At 45.3% G+C, this 16,345-nt stretch overlaps 1 protein-coding gene across 1 annotated transcript in view; it reads right to left on the minus strand.

Annotated features, from left to right (window-relative positions):
- ISOC1 (isochorismatase domain containing 1) overlaps positions 1-12,174 on the minus strand; it is a 32,477-nt gene extending 20,303 nt beyond the window's left edge. The window contains exons 1-4 of the mRNA XM_073676542.1: positions 11,590-12,174; positions 5,151-5,270; positions 3,031-3,234; positions 464-580 (exon numbers count right to left, since the gene is read on the minus strand). Coding sequence (XP_073532643.1) covers positions 464-580; positions 3,031-3,234; positions 5,151-5,270; positions 11,590-11,907 — 759 coding nt within the window. The 5' untranslated portion in view covers positions 11,908-12,174. The remainder of the gene's footprint in view (positions 1-463; positions 581-3,030; positions 3,235-5,150; positions 5,271-11,589) is intronic.
- Between the last annotated feature and the right edge of the window lie 4,171 nt (positions 12,175-16,345).

Here is a 16,345-nt window from a genome sequence, read left to right on the forward strand (position 1 = left end):
AATGTCGTTCAAAAGTAAAACTCGCCCCGCAAAAAATAAGCCCTAACACGGCCATATTGACAAAAAAATAAAAAAGCTATGGCTCTGGGAACAAGGGGAGTAAAAAACGAAAATGCAAAAAACGGAAAATCCCAGGGTCCTTAAGGGGTTAATAGAAATAAAACACTTGAAATAGATCACTCTGTTTGTAAAGACTCTACATAATATATGAGTTTCACTTTTTGTACTGCAGAACTGAAATAAATCAACTTTTTGATTATATTCTAATTTTGTGAGAAGCACCTGTACAAGGGATAAAAATAACCTACAATGTCATGGGTAAAATGGTTCACAAAAATATAAGAGAAATCACCATCATGTCTGTTTAAACCACAAAATAAAATTGCCTTTTTTAGGATTAATGGCCAGAACATCAAGAAGAACTAAGAACTGAGCGAATGCCATGAACACTGAGCTTTCTTACCTCTAAGGCAAACATTCGATCCATCATGCTTCTTGAAGAAGAAGCATCTGCCACAATGTGAACTTCCACTCCTCGGCCAATTAAGTCAAGCGCAGTTTGTTGAATGCAGACATGAGTCTGAAAAACACAAGAAGCTTTTACACTAACTAATCAAGCAATGTGTTTTATTAGAAGTCATTACTTTCTTCATTAATTCCGAAAAAAAAAAAAAGGACAGTCTTGTCCATGGGCAAGTTCTCTTGCCGCTGACCCACTGTGCACTTATGTGCCCTTTAATACAGTACTTGGCATGTCAGCACAATCACATCGCCCCAACTATGGCAGTATGAAATATATACTAGCTTTCTTATCAATTACATTTTCAACTGAGATACTACAAGTGGCTTCCCTCCAGATTGGTTTGATGGACAAGCCTCTCCCTACTTTCGTAGAAGGACCTGTCAATCAAGCTTAGCTGAGCGAGGAGATGCCAGAGGGAACCAGCCCAGCACTTTTGAAAAATTAGCTTTCTCCGAAACACAGCAGCAGTGTAAAACCTGGTTCAGGGAACCGGTGACTATTCCATGCCACCGATTTTTAGGATGAATCTAGCAACAGGTTGACTTAACCCCTTTCACTGCCAGAAATGTATGTAACAGGCGTTGCAGTGCATCAGTACACAGCCGGCTGTCAGTCAGTGCCGGGGCGTGCTTACGGCCACCACTCTCAGTGACTGTAGACACAGCGGCATGCCTGAATGACTGAAGACTGAAAGCACAGGAGGAATAAAATACATCTTCTCCTAGGTGCCACACTGTCAGACCGGCGGCCAGGCACCTTCATAACGCTATTAAATTGCAGACATTACTTAACATATAAACAAAATGAACATATTCCCTGCTATAAGTAACATAGGGTACTTAGTAAACACTGTTTTTGTTTAAAAAAAAAAAAAAAAAAAAGCATAAAAGCCATCCCATCAGCGTCAAGGTGTACCCAGTCAGTTTTGTCTGTTTAATGGCCAGTGTGAACATGCTGCTGCACATTGCATGCATACCAACTTATACTCCACTTCATTTATCTCGGTTTTTTATTAACTTGCAGATTAACCCTATATCTGTGGTTTAATAGCTTTAGCGGACATGACATATTCCTTTTGAGCAGCTGCCAGTAACGTATACTTACTGACATCATACATGAAATGCATAAGTATTGCGGTGCATTATGCAAGTGATATGAAAAAAAACAAAACAGTTAAAAAAACAAAAAAAAAACAACAAGTTCAATATACTAAGAGGTAAAAATAATGTTCAATTCTATAAAAAAAACAAAAAACAAAACTAGTATTATCACAATCGTAACGACCAATCCCAAAAATGTAACAAGCTTCTTATCCAGAAGGGAATTGTTAACGGTCACAGCCAATAGAAACTACATCATCTAAGGAGTTTGACAGAGGAAGGAAGCCCCATCTGTGTGCCATCAGCAACCAACAAGATTGTGGGTGGCCAACTGCTCTATCGTGGCACAGGGAGCCCATCTGTGATCCCTGGTCTGCCAAAGGTGTTACTCAATAGTTTGCCTATCAATTCTACACATTAAAGTGTCATGAATATAATCAAAGGATCACAAGTGCTAGTCTAAGGGGATAAGAGAAACAGGTTATCTAAGGAGTAAAGTGGTAGTTCAATCTTGTACATTTATGGCATGTCCACTGGATAGGGGGGAAAAAAAAAAAAAATGTATAGTAAATGTTGGCCCCATTTACCTTGATAACGGGGGTCCGGAAACATGATGCTGTCAGTGGAGAGTTGTTCAAAATTCTCATTCACTCCTACTGACCGTAGAACACAGCAGAAAAATCGTAAATCTATTTCCAGAAGATTTTTCCATAAAACATGCTTTGATTTAGCAACAATAAAAAAGTTAGAGCCCTTGTAATGCAGTAGGCCCACACAGGCCAGTGCTTAGCGGTAAATGGGTTGTACCAAGCTTTAAAGCCATCATCTATCCATGGGATAGGTACTGATTGCTTTGAGTCAAACTGCTGAGACCTCAACTGATTTTGAGGTCTGAATAGAGTGGTGTTCGAGAATGATGGAAATTGATATTTCAGAATATACTCATTACATATTTTATACAGCTAAGCTGCTTAAAAATTGAACAAAGTAGTTACATTTTCCCAGTGGCTCAAGATCAAGTGCAAGAACTGCAAAAATGGTCATTTAACCCCTTAAAAGGGAACATAGCTGCTGTATTTTTATTAATTAAAATCAGAAAGTAATACTCCACCATTTTGGAGGTCACAGACAATAGTGACCTAGTCACCCAGATATTTTACTCCTCTCTTCTCCTAAGAAACTCTAGTGATGTTGCATGTCAGCTGCTGTGAAGAGAGATAGGGCTGACTGACGGAACAACAATACGTAGTGTCCTGTGAAACAGTTCACTAGAGCTGTGAGCCCTGTCCGTACGTCTCAATGAGAAGTCAGGATCTTGATGAGACCTTCTAACGCCTGTCTTCCCCAAATATTCCATTAGGAGGGACTGGTAAATGAAGCTAAAACCACAGACAAAGCCATACTCGCCTCAACGCCAAATAGTACAACGCTACGAACTCCAGGAATTTCCGCTAACGCTGCCTCTACTTCTGGTAAAACCATAGAAAATTTTGTCTTTGGGACCACAAGCTTCACTCCTGTCAGGTCAAGTTCTTGCACCGTGCTCCCAAGTCCTTTAGGATATTGTTCTGTGACGATCACTGGTATTCCTAGGATTCGTGCACCTTGTAGCTAGGAATAAGAAAAGTAAACATCTATGAAATATATACCTTTATTTCTCCTTTTCTAAGTGACGTCACTGCTCTTCAGACCCTCTGGGTCAAGCTATGCTCTATGCGTGAGACAGGTCTCTTTTACAATCTGATACGCTATAGACTTTCATTGTAAAAGTCACTTCCAGGTCACGCAGAGAGCAGCGTGACTCGGAGAGTCTGCAGAGGTGTGATGTCACTGAGAAAAGGAGAAGAACAGCGCTGGACATCAGAGAGAGCAATGGTAGATGAGTATATTAATACACTCACACTGCATTATATGCATATATACACATACATTTAATAAAATTATATAATATATAGTGCTTCTCTAATTTTTTGTGGCCCATTAAAATAACCAGGGAATAGCACCCTATGACGATCCACGTTCAGTTCAACTGTGGAAGAATAGGGTGTTGCAGCCGTAATATAATGTTACAATGCACACAAAAAAAATCCCGCTGGCGCTGCCCTACTGAGCCGGCTGTCAAAGTGCAGGGTGTGCTTACGATATAGAGAGCGATGATTGTAGCCGCGCTGGCGCGCCTCTATGACAAAGCCGATGGCTCCCAGGAAGAATAAAGTTTATTATTTTCTACCGGGTGCCGCACCTTGATAATGCTACTCACCTGTAAATTCACCCACATGTATAAAAATGAATATCATTATTGATTATGACAGGTTCTCCCATGTTATGGCTTCACCAACCACTCCTCTGCCTCCAAGCTTCCTGGTTGCAAAGAAGGTATTGTGCATCTAAAAATTGACATGACCACTGGCATGGTCCGAACTGAGCGCCCTCCCAGACTGCTACCAGAGGCAGCTTTGCCTCTATATCAAGGGAGAAGCGCAGGGGGAGTGAAGTTGGTCGGATCCAACAATCCAGTTCTTGAGCTGAATGAACAGGTTCTAAAGAAAAGTTCCTTCAAGAGGCAAGCACTCTTTGCTCGCGTAGCCGGATCTTTGAGACTGCAGGATGGCCAATAACCTAGGTAACAAGCTGTATACTATAAAATGTAATAATCTCTCAGTTTGAGATCAGAGAGGATTTTTTAATAAGCACTTTGCAATTTTACTCATTTAAGAACTTGAGACAACCCCGTTACTCAATAACAAAGAAATAGGGGGATATTTTCATAGGCTGGGAGCTTCCTACACTGGGCTTACTCAATAACCGGCAACATTTTTTTTTGGGACACATAGGACAAGGTCATTTTCCCCCTTCCTTTCCAGGCACATTTTTTTCCGGATATGTGCTTTTAATGGCTGCAAAAAAAAAAAAAAAAAAAATCTCATTTAGCTATTCAAAATATTTTTGCCTCATTTTGAGGCTTAATTTTTGTACAGCTATATGGAATGGCAGTGTCCCTGTTTTAGTTTTGCTTTTTTTCACACATTGAGTAGGGAAGTAATTTCCCCTGTAACTGGTGCTGGCATATTAGCCCCAGTAACAGGGAGAATTCTGCCTCCTGCCTGCATAGCGGAGCTGACCAGCTCCTAGGGCACAGCAACTTTTGCTCTCTCTACATACAGCAATTACATGATCACCGAGTCTGGATGAGGAAGCACAGTCAGCGCTTCATATACTATATACATAGTGCTTGTTTAGCACTGTGTATACAGAGATGGGAAGGCAGATATGGTAATAATAAACCCTCCCTGCGGGGAGTCGGCTGCCACAATCTCATGCAAGGAGCTTACTCTGCCTATTCTCATTCACTATTTAAAAAAAAAAAACTTTTATGTTGCTGAAATGTAGAATTCACAGCAGTATACTACATTACATATCCCCTCCATAGTTCTGGGTACTCCTGCAGGACTTTTGTTCTTCCAGCTATATCATTCACATCATGTCACAATTTTTTTACTTCTATAGCATGGAAACACAAAACTTACCAATCTCTGTCCTACGCTTATAATGTCTCCAAAATACTTGATTGCTGGTCTGAACCTCTCTTGCATGTCACAACAGAAAAACACAGTACTGGCAGGAGTAAGGTTCCCAAGAGTTGTCAGCTGCAAGAGGAAGCAAAGGAAAAATCAAAATATACACCAAGTATTTCCACAATATGGTTTATCTTCTAGTACAAGTTAGAGATCTATAGAATAGGAGATTTCATTAAATGGGGTTATCTGGGAATTTTTTTTCCCCCAATGGAGCCAAGAACTTACCACCAGGTAGTTGCTAACTGTCTGTTCTGCCCTGCGAAGATCTCTCCCTGGCTCAGGCGGAGATTCTCCTGCTTCCTTTGACCTCACATCAATAGAGCAGTTCTTTCCCTTCCGTTCTGCTGACAAGGCATCACTGCTGACATCATGCTGATCGACCATTGGTTCCCTTCAGTTAGGCAGCGGGGAGCTGGCTGTCAATCAGTAAGACATCGGCAGTAACTCCCTGTTGGCAGAGCAAAGTGGAAGAGAAGGATCTGCTTTATCGATGTGACATCACATTGAGCAGGAAAATCACTGTCATGACAGCTCTGAGCTAGAAGAGATCGTTGCAGGGTTGGTAGCATCTACTTCCTGATAAGTGCTTAGCCCTATAGGGGAAAAAAATAAAATGAAAAAAAAAAAAAAAAACAACCTTTAAAGGCCTTGCTGTACCATAGCGGCCTCATGTCAGGCTACATTAAAAAAAATGCTCTTCTATGTCTATTAACAGTCACAAAAGCAAATAATATGTAAAGTCTGCTTTGTATTTTAACTGGATTATCAAGATTTGATTTTATTTACTACATAAAGGGCAAAACACAAATGGAAACCTCTAAACTTTAGGCAGAACATCAAGAATGTAGCAATGCTGGAAAAATTCAGCACTTTGACCAACATTTGTTAACACCTGGTATCTCCTCCTACAGTCTAAGAAAAAAAATAGAGCCAAAGTTGATAAAAAGTGCCAGTCTCTTAATAAATTTGACATGTTTGGGTCAGTGAAAGCCAGAAAATGAAATCTATGATCTACATCTGCGAGGAGAAGGCATGGATTTGAACACGTTTTTTTGTCTTTTTTTAATAAACCATTATAAATGGTGAACACTATGCAAATTTTTCACATTTTGTGCAAACCGTGTGGGCCAGTATTTGTGACTCTTTAGAGCACCACTTACATCAAAAACTGGTGTAAATTGATTTGCAAGTGTGGACCTTAGGCTATGTGCACACTGGGCGTTTTTGGTGCGTTTTCGCTGCGTTTTTTGGTGCGGAAATGGGCCAAAAATGCTAGGTAATCCGTGTGCCAGCTAATGCAATGACAATCCTGATGTGCTGTGCACATGATCAGGAATTTTCCTGTCAGGGTTGTCATTACGTTTAAATCTGCAGCATGTCAATTCTTTGTGAGTTTCTGCAGCGTTTCTCACCCACTGACTTAATTGAGTCAGTCAAATCTACAGCAAAATGCAGGTATAAAAATATTTGTATATTTGCTGTGGATGTAAGATAAAATAAAAAACATCTTATATTCATCTGTCCGCCGTCCTCCCGATGATCCCCGGCGATCGAATCACCCGGCGATACACTGACGGGAGCGCGATTGCTCCCGGCAGTGTAGAGCGCTTAGTTTCCAGCACTGAGTTCACTGGAGTTCAAATAGCTGAAGCTCAGCTGAGACCTCCAGTGCCTTCACTTACGGCATCGGTGCTACGTGAGAATTTTCCCACGCAACGCTGATGTAGTAAGTGAGGTTGTCAGAGCTCTCAGCTGATCTACACCTGTTTGAACTAAAGTGACCACAGTACTGCAGCACAACACTATACACTCCTGTCAGTGTACAGAGTGCTAATGTAAACACTCGGCACTCAAGATAATATCTCAAAAATTGACAAAATTTTTATTCAATCAGTAGTGTTAGGTAACAACGTTTCAGTCAGATAGACCTTCATCAGAACACTCTGTATGATTGAAAGATAAGGGAAAATGTGGGACCCAATACCTCACATATATGGAATTATTTCAGAACAGTACAATCGCGGTACTCATTTGCCCGACGTCCTAACGCGGTATCCACCGCTTGTTAGTATGCAGAGCTGCCATTTTGCTGGAGCCAATTTTTTATTTTGCACCTACCAAATGGCCGAGGCGCATGCAAAGTAGCATCTCTCGGGAAGCGATAGATGCTACTGTGCATGCGCCATTTTGCTGGAGTTAAACATTTTTATTAAAAGACCGCAATATGAACTGTGCAAACGCAGTATTAAAAATGGGAGCCCATAAGGATGAATACGAGAACAGCAAAAAAAAAGAAGAAAAAAGAAAAAAGATGAAGCCCTGCACACAGGCCACTCTGGAGCACGGGCATATCATTATCTCCAAACTGCAATCAAAGATTACACAAGAACCACAGGATGGATTTCATCAACCAAGGTATCATTTTAATCAGTGTAATGGCACCCACCTGACAGTGTATGTAGTTTACTGAGCACAATCTAGCTGAAAGGTGCGCATTAACACTACATGTCCATTAGTTGGTTTGCACATTGATTTTTTTGATCCACTCACTAGCTACAATAGAAGTATGACACCAGTATAGGACACCCGCTCCTCTACTCTGTCTCGTTTTATATAGTCAAAAGAGATCACCAAGGCCTGATAAAATCATGAAATATTTAATAGCGCACACAATATAAAATGCGCAAGACAAAATAATCTGCCCTGACAGCAGGTGGTAACTGGTCGTCTGCCATGCTGGGGTTCACGTAGATGCCATGCGTCTAGGTCTTCATTGTGGGATTACTTAGTAGCATATCTAATGACCCTGCAGAGCAAAACTAAAATGCAATCGGATTTCTGGCACATTTCTGGCGTGGGAATTTATTGCCGCAGGTTGCCATTATTACATCATGGCTAATAGAATGTACACGTGGCGATCATTACTGGGGGCTTTTCATCTTCTGATGACTGTGCTACCTGTAGTCCGCTCCTGCTCTGTCTACTTGTCTTCGAGACACAGTGACTGAGAATTATCCAGGGCAGCACCAACAGGCAGCTGAGAGAGCATTAATCACTGGCGCCTCGGCTACCCAGGACACAGGCGGCTTCATTCAGCAGGATAGTGGTGCACATTATAGTCTCAGTCTTCTGTGATACCAGTAATAAACACTCAGCATGGTCATGTAAGAAATGCATATACCAGTAACAAACCAGAGACCGGGAGGCTTCTCAGTGAATATCATAGTACCCCTGAGCACAGCTATGGTCGGGCCCTAGTAGCCCGCAGTGCCCATCACCTGTCCTCAATTATCTATCTAGAAATGTAGAATGTATCTAAACATGATAAAAGTGACCTGACGTGAAATATTTGGCAAATGTACATAAAGACACAAGTGCATTATGCAGTGTGGACCATCTCAATATCCATAAAAATGGTAGAAATTATGCCAAAATGCAGAAACGCTAGCTATGTCAGCCTCCGCTATATATCTATAGGCCTGATTCGGCATTTACATTAAGTTTTTTTTTTCTTACACGGATGGATTTTATGCCAAATCCATCAGAATCGTTGATCAACGTCTGATGAGGACGTTAGGAACAAAAGCTAACTTTATTTGTCCTTTTCGATTTTGTACGTCCTTTCAGAGTAAAAAAGTTGTGTGTTAAAATATTGCACATTATTCTTCATATAACCCCTCCCCCAGAAAAAATACTGACATTTTGCTCTCCACTGGGGTACTGGAATACAGTTGAGCAAAAGTGTTTGTGACATTGGTAAAAAGTTACAAATCATGACATAGGGCTCATAGAAATATATGAAGCGGTCACGCTCGTCCAGTCCGTGCATTGCGGTCCATGATCGGACCTAGATCCATGGACGCCTGTATCACACCCCAAAAAACACACCCATAACGGCAAAGGAATAAAAAAAGACAAAACCAAGTAAGGTTAACTTAAAGGGGGCTGTACAGTGAAAACAAGTCATCAACTATCCCACCACCGGGATCACAGATCTGGGAATTTTTTATCACCAATGGGGAGCTTGGGTAAGCCGCATGCCCGACCACAGATACCTTCATTCGCTGTGGGGCTGTCGGAAAGAAACTAACACAGCGCTCAGCAGCCCCATAGCGAATGAATGGAGGCTATGCCACACGTGTGCACAGTAGCTCCATGCTATTGAAAACAAATGGACAAATTCTACCTCTAATGTGGATATATGATAATGTTGTTGTCTAATGAAAAAAAGTAAAAAAAAAAAAAAAGGAATGCAAATAGTCACTATTTGGATTGGCCCACGTTTCTGGAGTTTAGCAGATGTGGAGACTAGCAGGGTAGAAGAGTGTTGATGGGTCAGTAATGCCACTGGCTACATTGTGCCTCTCCCCAGACACACAATTATCTCCGATAACATAGAGTTCACATATAAGAGCTCAGTCAGTCTTTTTAATTAGCACAGGTTTCCCTTGTGCACCTTCATATCCTGCCACTGTTTAGTCAAAATGTCAGAAAATGTCTTACGTATGTATAATGGATATATCGAATAATAGCAGACACTGCCAGCCCTACAGATGACACGTAACACCAGGGAATAATAGCAGGTACACTGCCAGCACTATAGATGACACATGACACCAGGGAATAACAGTAGACACGCTGACAGTCCTATAGATGTCAGGGGTGACACCAAGGAATAATATCAGGTATACTGCCAGTCCCATAGATTACAGGTGACACCAGGGAATAATAGCAGGTACACTGCCAGTCCCATAGATGACAGGTGACACCAGGGAATAATTGCAGGTATACTGCCAGCACTATAGATGACACGTGACACCAGGGAATAATTGCAGGTACACTGCCAGCACTATAGATGACACGTGACACCAGGGAATAATTGCAGGTATACTGCCAGCACTATAGATGTCAGGGGTGACACCAGGGAATAATAGCAGGTACACTGCCAGTCCCATAGATGACAGGTGACACCAGGGAATAATAGCAGGTACACTGCCAGTCCCATAGATGACAGGTGACACCAGGGAATAATAGCAGGTACACTGCCAGTCCCATAGAGGACAGGTGACACCAGGGAATAATAGCAGGTACACTGCCAGTCCCATAGATTACAGGTGACACCAGGGAATAATAGCAGGTACACTGCCAGCACTATAGATGACACATGACACCAGGGAATAACAGTAGACACGCTGACAGTCCTATAGATGTCAGGGGTGACACCAAGGAATAATATCAGGTATACTGCCAGTCCCATAGATTACAGGTGACACTAGGGAATAATTGCAGGTACACTGCCAGCACTATAGATGACACGTGACACCAGGGAATAATTGCAGGTATACTGCCAGCACTATAGATGACACGTGACACCAGGGAATAATTGCAGGTATACTGCCAGCACTATAGATGACACGTGACACCAGGGAATAATTGCAGGTATACTGCCAGCACTATAGATGACACGTGACACCAGGGAATAATTGCAGGTATACTGCCAGCACTATAGATGTCAGGGGTGACACCAGGGAATAATAGCAGGTACACTGCCAGTCCCATAGATGACAGGTGACACCAGGGAATAATAGCAGGTACACTGCAGTCCCATAGATGACAGGTGACACCAGGGAATAATAGCAGGTACACTGCCAGTCCCATAGATGACAGGTGACACCAGGGAATAATAGCAGGTACACTGCCAGCACTATAGATGACACGTGACACCAGGGAATAATTGCAGGTATACTGCCAGCACTATAGATGACACGTGACACCAGGGAATAATAGCAGGTACACTGCCAGTCCCATAGATGTCAGGGGTGACACCAGGGAATAATAGCAGGTACACTGCCAGTCCCATAGATGACAGGTGACACCAGGGAATAATAGCAGGTACACTGCCAGTCCCATAGATGACAGGTGACACCAGGGAATAATAGCAGGTACACTGCCAGTCCCATAGATGACAGGTGACACCAGGGAATAATAGCAGGTACACTGCCAGTCCCATAGATGACAGGTGACACCAGGGAATAATAGCAGGTACACTGCCAGTCCCATAGATGACAGGTGACACCAGGGAATAATAGCAGGTACACTGCCAGTCCCATAGATGACAGGTGACACCAGGGAATAATAGCAGGTACACTGCCAGTCCCATAGATGACAGGTGACACCAGGGAATAATAGCAGGTACACTGCCAGTCCCATAGATGTCAGGTGACACCAGGGAATAATTGCAGGTATACTGCCAGCACTATAGATGTCAGGGGTGGCACCAGGGAATAATCGCAGGTACACTGCCAGCACTATAGATAACTGGTGACACCAGGGAATAATCGCAGACACACTGCCAGCCCTATAGAGGACTGCCACGCCGGGCACTCACCTGGATTTGCAGGGGCACCAGGCGGACCTTGCAGCGGTCGGTGACCACGAAGCCCTTGGGCAGGTCGATGTACTGGCCCCACTCCTCCGCGAACAGCTGCACTACAAACTTGCGGTGCATGTCTATCTGGTCCCCGTACAGACTGAGGAACTTCTGGATCAGGAGTTCATAGCCGGAGCCGTGCGGCACGGAGGAGGGCCGGGCAAACACGGAGAAGCAGAAGAGCACGGGCACCCCGGCCCCGCCGCCCCCGCAGCTGTTGTTCCCGGGGCAGCTGCTCCCTTGTGCCGCGCACACCGCTGCCGGCTGCTCTGCCATATTCAGGGATGTGGACAAGACCACGATAATGGGGGAGTTATCTGTCAGCTATCGCCTCCCCCTGAGGAAAGTGTCACTGTCCCTCCCACTGTCATCCCCGCCGGAGGAGGAGAGGCACAGCCCAGTAATAGCGCCTCCCCCGGCTCAGTCCCTGGCCCTCCCGGCAGCACTGCTCACTGGGGCTGGTCGTGCTCCAGCGCCCCTATATGACTGCTGAGCACAGCGCCATTAGTACTACCTCACTGGTGTCCGGAGCTCACACGCTAGACGTGGTGACGTCATTCCTGGAGCCGTGGGCAGACGCCGAGCAGTGAGGCTATGTGCACACCATGCAGAAATGCTCCGGATTTTTCCAGAGCGTTTCTGCATCTCCCTGGCAGAAAAAATGCATGCGGATTGTACAGCCAGGTAGAAGCGTTTGTGAAGCGTTCTTCACTTGCATTTCCGCATGCGGGTTATCAAGCGCTTTCCAAGCGATTTTAGCATCACTTGGAAAGTGCTTGACAACTTGGTCACACTATATAAATCCATGCAACCGGCATGGATTTATATAGTGTGACCAAGTAATACAGTAGTTAAAAAAAAAAGAAGAATGGTGAAAAATAAAGATTATACTTACCTTCCAATGGCCTGCGGTCTCCTTCTCCGCTCCGTCCGGTCTCCCCGGTGTCTCGCGGTGGTGTGAAGGACCTGCGATGACGTCACTGAGTCATGTGACAGGTCACGCAACCGCCGACGTCAGCTTTCGCGTGACCTGTCACATGACTCAATGACGTCATTCCAGGTCCTCACACCACCACGAGCCGCCCAACACACCGCACGCATCGCTGAGGAGGCCGGGGGCCATCGAAGGTAAGTATAATCTTTATTTTTTATTTTAAATTCTTTTTTTTACAGTTTTTATGGTACCTGGCTCTGGAGGAGAGCAATGTGTGCAGGAGACGGCCGTATACTCAGCATTTGTGTACAGGAGACGGACGTATACTCAGCACTTGTGTACAGGAGACGGCCGTATACTCAGCACTTGTATACAGGAGACGGCGTATAGTCAGCACTTGTGTACAGGAGACGGGCGTATACTCAGCACTTGTGTACAGGAGACGGACGTATACTCAGCACTTGTGTACAGGAGACGGCCATATACTCAGCACTTGTGTACAGGAGACGGACGTATACTCAGCACTTGTGTACAGGAGACGGCCGTATACTCAGCACTTGTGTACAGGAGACGGACATATACTCAGCACTTGTGTACAGGAGACGGACGTATACTCAGCACTTGTGTACAGGAGACGGCCGTATACTCAGCACTTGTGTACAGGAGACGGCCGTATACTCAGCACTTGTGTACAGGAGACGGCCGTATACTCAGCATTTGTGTACAGGAGACGGCCGTATACTCAGCACTTGTGTACAGGAGACGGCCGTATACTCAGCACTTGTGTACAGGAGACGGTCGTATACTCAGCACTTGTGTACAGGAGACGGCCGTGTACTCAGCACTTGTGTACAGGAGACGGCCGTATACTCATCACTTGTGTACAGGAGACGGCCGTGTACTCAGCACTTGTGTACAGGAGACGGCCGTATACTCAGCACTTGTGTACAGGAGACGGACGTATACTCAGCACTTGTGTACAGGAGACGGCCGTGTACTCAGCACTTGTGTACAGGAGACGGACATATACTCAGCACTTGTGTACAGGAGACGGCCGTGTACTCAGCACTTGTGTACAGGAGACGGCCGTATACTCATCACTTGTGTACAGGAGACGGCTGTGTACTCAGCACTTGTGTACAGGAGACGGCCGTATACTCAGCACTTGTGTACAGGAGACGGGCGTATACTCAGCACTTGTGTGCAGGAGACGACCGTATACTCAGCACTTGTGTACAGGAGACGGACGTATACTCAGCACTTGTGTACAGGAGACGGCCATATACTCAGCACTTGTGTACAGGAGACGGACGTATACTCAGCACTTGTGTACAGGAGACGGCCGTATACTCAGCACTTGTGTACAGGAGACGGACGTATACTCAGCACTTGTGTACAGGAGACGGACGTATACTCAGCACTTGTGTACAGGAGACGGCCGTATACTCAGCACTTGTATACAGGAGACGGCGTATAGTCAGCACTTGTGTACAGGAGACGGGCGTATACTCAGCACTTGTGTACAGGAGACGGACGTATACTCAGCACTTGTGTACAGGAGACGGCCATATACTCAGCACTTGTGTACAGGAGACGGACGTATACTCAGCACTTGTGTACAGGAGACGGCCGTATACTCAGCACTTGTGTACAGGAGACGGACATATACTCAGCACTTGTGTACAGGAGACGGACGTATACTCAGCACTTGTGTACAGGAGACGGCCGTATACTCAGCACTTGTGTACAGGAGACGGCCGTATACTCAGCACTTGTGTACAGGAGACGGCCGTATACTCAGCATTTGTGTACAGGAGACGGCCGTATACTCAGCACTTGTGTACAGGAGACGGCCGTATACTCAGCACTTGTGTACAGGAGACGGTCGTATACTCAGCACTTGTGTACAGGAGACGGCCGTGTACTCAGCACTTGTGTACAGGAGACGGCCGTATACTCATCACTTGTGTACAGGAGACGGCCGTGTACTCAGCACTTGTGTACAGGAGACGGCCGTATACTCAGCACTTGTGTACAGGAGACGGACGTATACTCAGCACTTGTGTACAGGAGACGGCCGTGTACTCAGCACTTGTGTACAGGAGACGGACATATACTCAGCACTTGTGTACAGGAGACGGCCGTGTACTCAGCACTTGTGTACAGGAGACGGCCGTATACTCATCACTTGTGTACAGGAGACGGCTGTGTACTCAGCACTTGTGTACAGGAGACGGCCGTATACTCAGCACTTGTGTACAGGAGACGGGCGTATACTCAGCACTTGTGTGCAGGAGACGACCGTATACTCAGCACTTGTGTACAGGAGACGGACGTATACTCAGCACTTGTGTACAGGAGACGGCCATATACTCAGCACTTGTGTACAGGAGACGGACGTATACTCAGCACTTGTGTACAGGAGACGGCCGTATACTCAGCACTTGTGTACAGGAGACGGACGTATACTCAGCACTTGTGTACAGGAGACGGACGTATACTCAGCACTTGTGTACAGGAGACGGCCGTATACTCAGCACTTGTGTACAGGAGACGGACGTATACTCAGCACTTGTGTACAGGAGACGGCCGTATACTCAGCATTTGTATACAGGAGACGGACGTATACTCAGCACTTGTGTACAGGAGACGGCCGTATACTCAGCATTTGTGTACAGGAAACGGCCGTATACTCAGCACTTGTGTACAGGAGACGGCCGTATACTCAGCACTTGTGTACAGGAGACGGTCGTATACTCAGCACTTGTGTACAGGAGACGGCCGTGTACTCAGCACTTGTGTACAGGAGACGGCCGTATACTCATCACTTGTGTACAGGAGACGGCCGTATACTCAGCACTTGTGTACAGGAGACGGCCGTATACTCAGCACTTGTGTACAGGAGACGGACGTATACTCAGCACTTGTGTACAGGAGACGGCCGTGTACTCAGCACTTGTGTACAGGAGACGGACGTATACTCAGCACTTGTGTACAGGAGACGGCCGTGTACTCAGCACTTGTGTACAGGAGACGGCCGTATACTCATCACTTGTGTACAGGAGACGGACGTATACTCAGCACTTGTGTACAGGAGACGGCCGTATACTCAGCACTTGTGTACAGGAGACGGACGTATACTCAGCACTTGTGTACAGGAGACGGCCATATACTCAGCACTTGTGTACAGGAGACGGACGTATACTCAGCACTTGTGTACAGGAGACGGCCGTATACTCAGCACTTGTGTACAGGAGACGGACGTATACTCAGCACTTGTGTACAGGAGACGGACGTATACTCAGCACTTGTGTACAGGAGACGGCCGTATACTCAGCATTTGTGTACAGGAGACGGCCGTATACTCAGCATTTGTGTACAGGAGACGGCCGTATACTCAGCACTTGTGTACAGGAGACGGACGTATACTCAGCACTTGTGTACAGGAGACGGCCGTATACTCAGCACTTGTGTACAGGAGACGGTCGTATACTCAGCACTTGTGTACAGGAGACGGCCGTGTACTCAGCACTTGTGTACAGGAGACGGCCGTATACTCATCACTTGTGTACAGTAGACGGCTGTGTACTCAGCACTTGTGTACAGGAGACGGCCGTATACTCAGCACTTGTGTACAGGAGATGGGCGTATACTCAGCACTTGTGTGCAGGAGACGACCGTATACTCAGCACTTGTGTACAGGAGACGGACGTATACTCAGCACTTGTGTACAGGAGACGGCCATATACTCAGCACTTGTGTACAGGAGACGGACGTATA

Source organism: Phyllobates terribilis, unplaced genomic scaffold (genome assembly GCF_046119375.1).
Source record: "Phyllobates terribilis strain yellow unplaced genomic scaffold, ASM4611937v1 Scaffold_1__5_contigs__length_1240528914, whole genome shotgun sequence".
Taxonomy (NCBI): Eukaryota; Metazoa; Chordata; class Amphibia; order Anura; family Dendrobatidae; genus Phyllobates; species Phyllobates terribilis.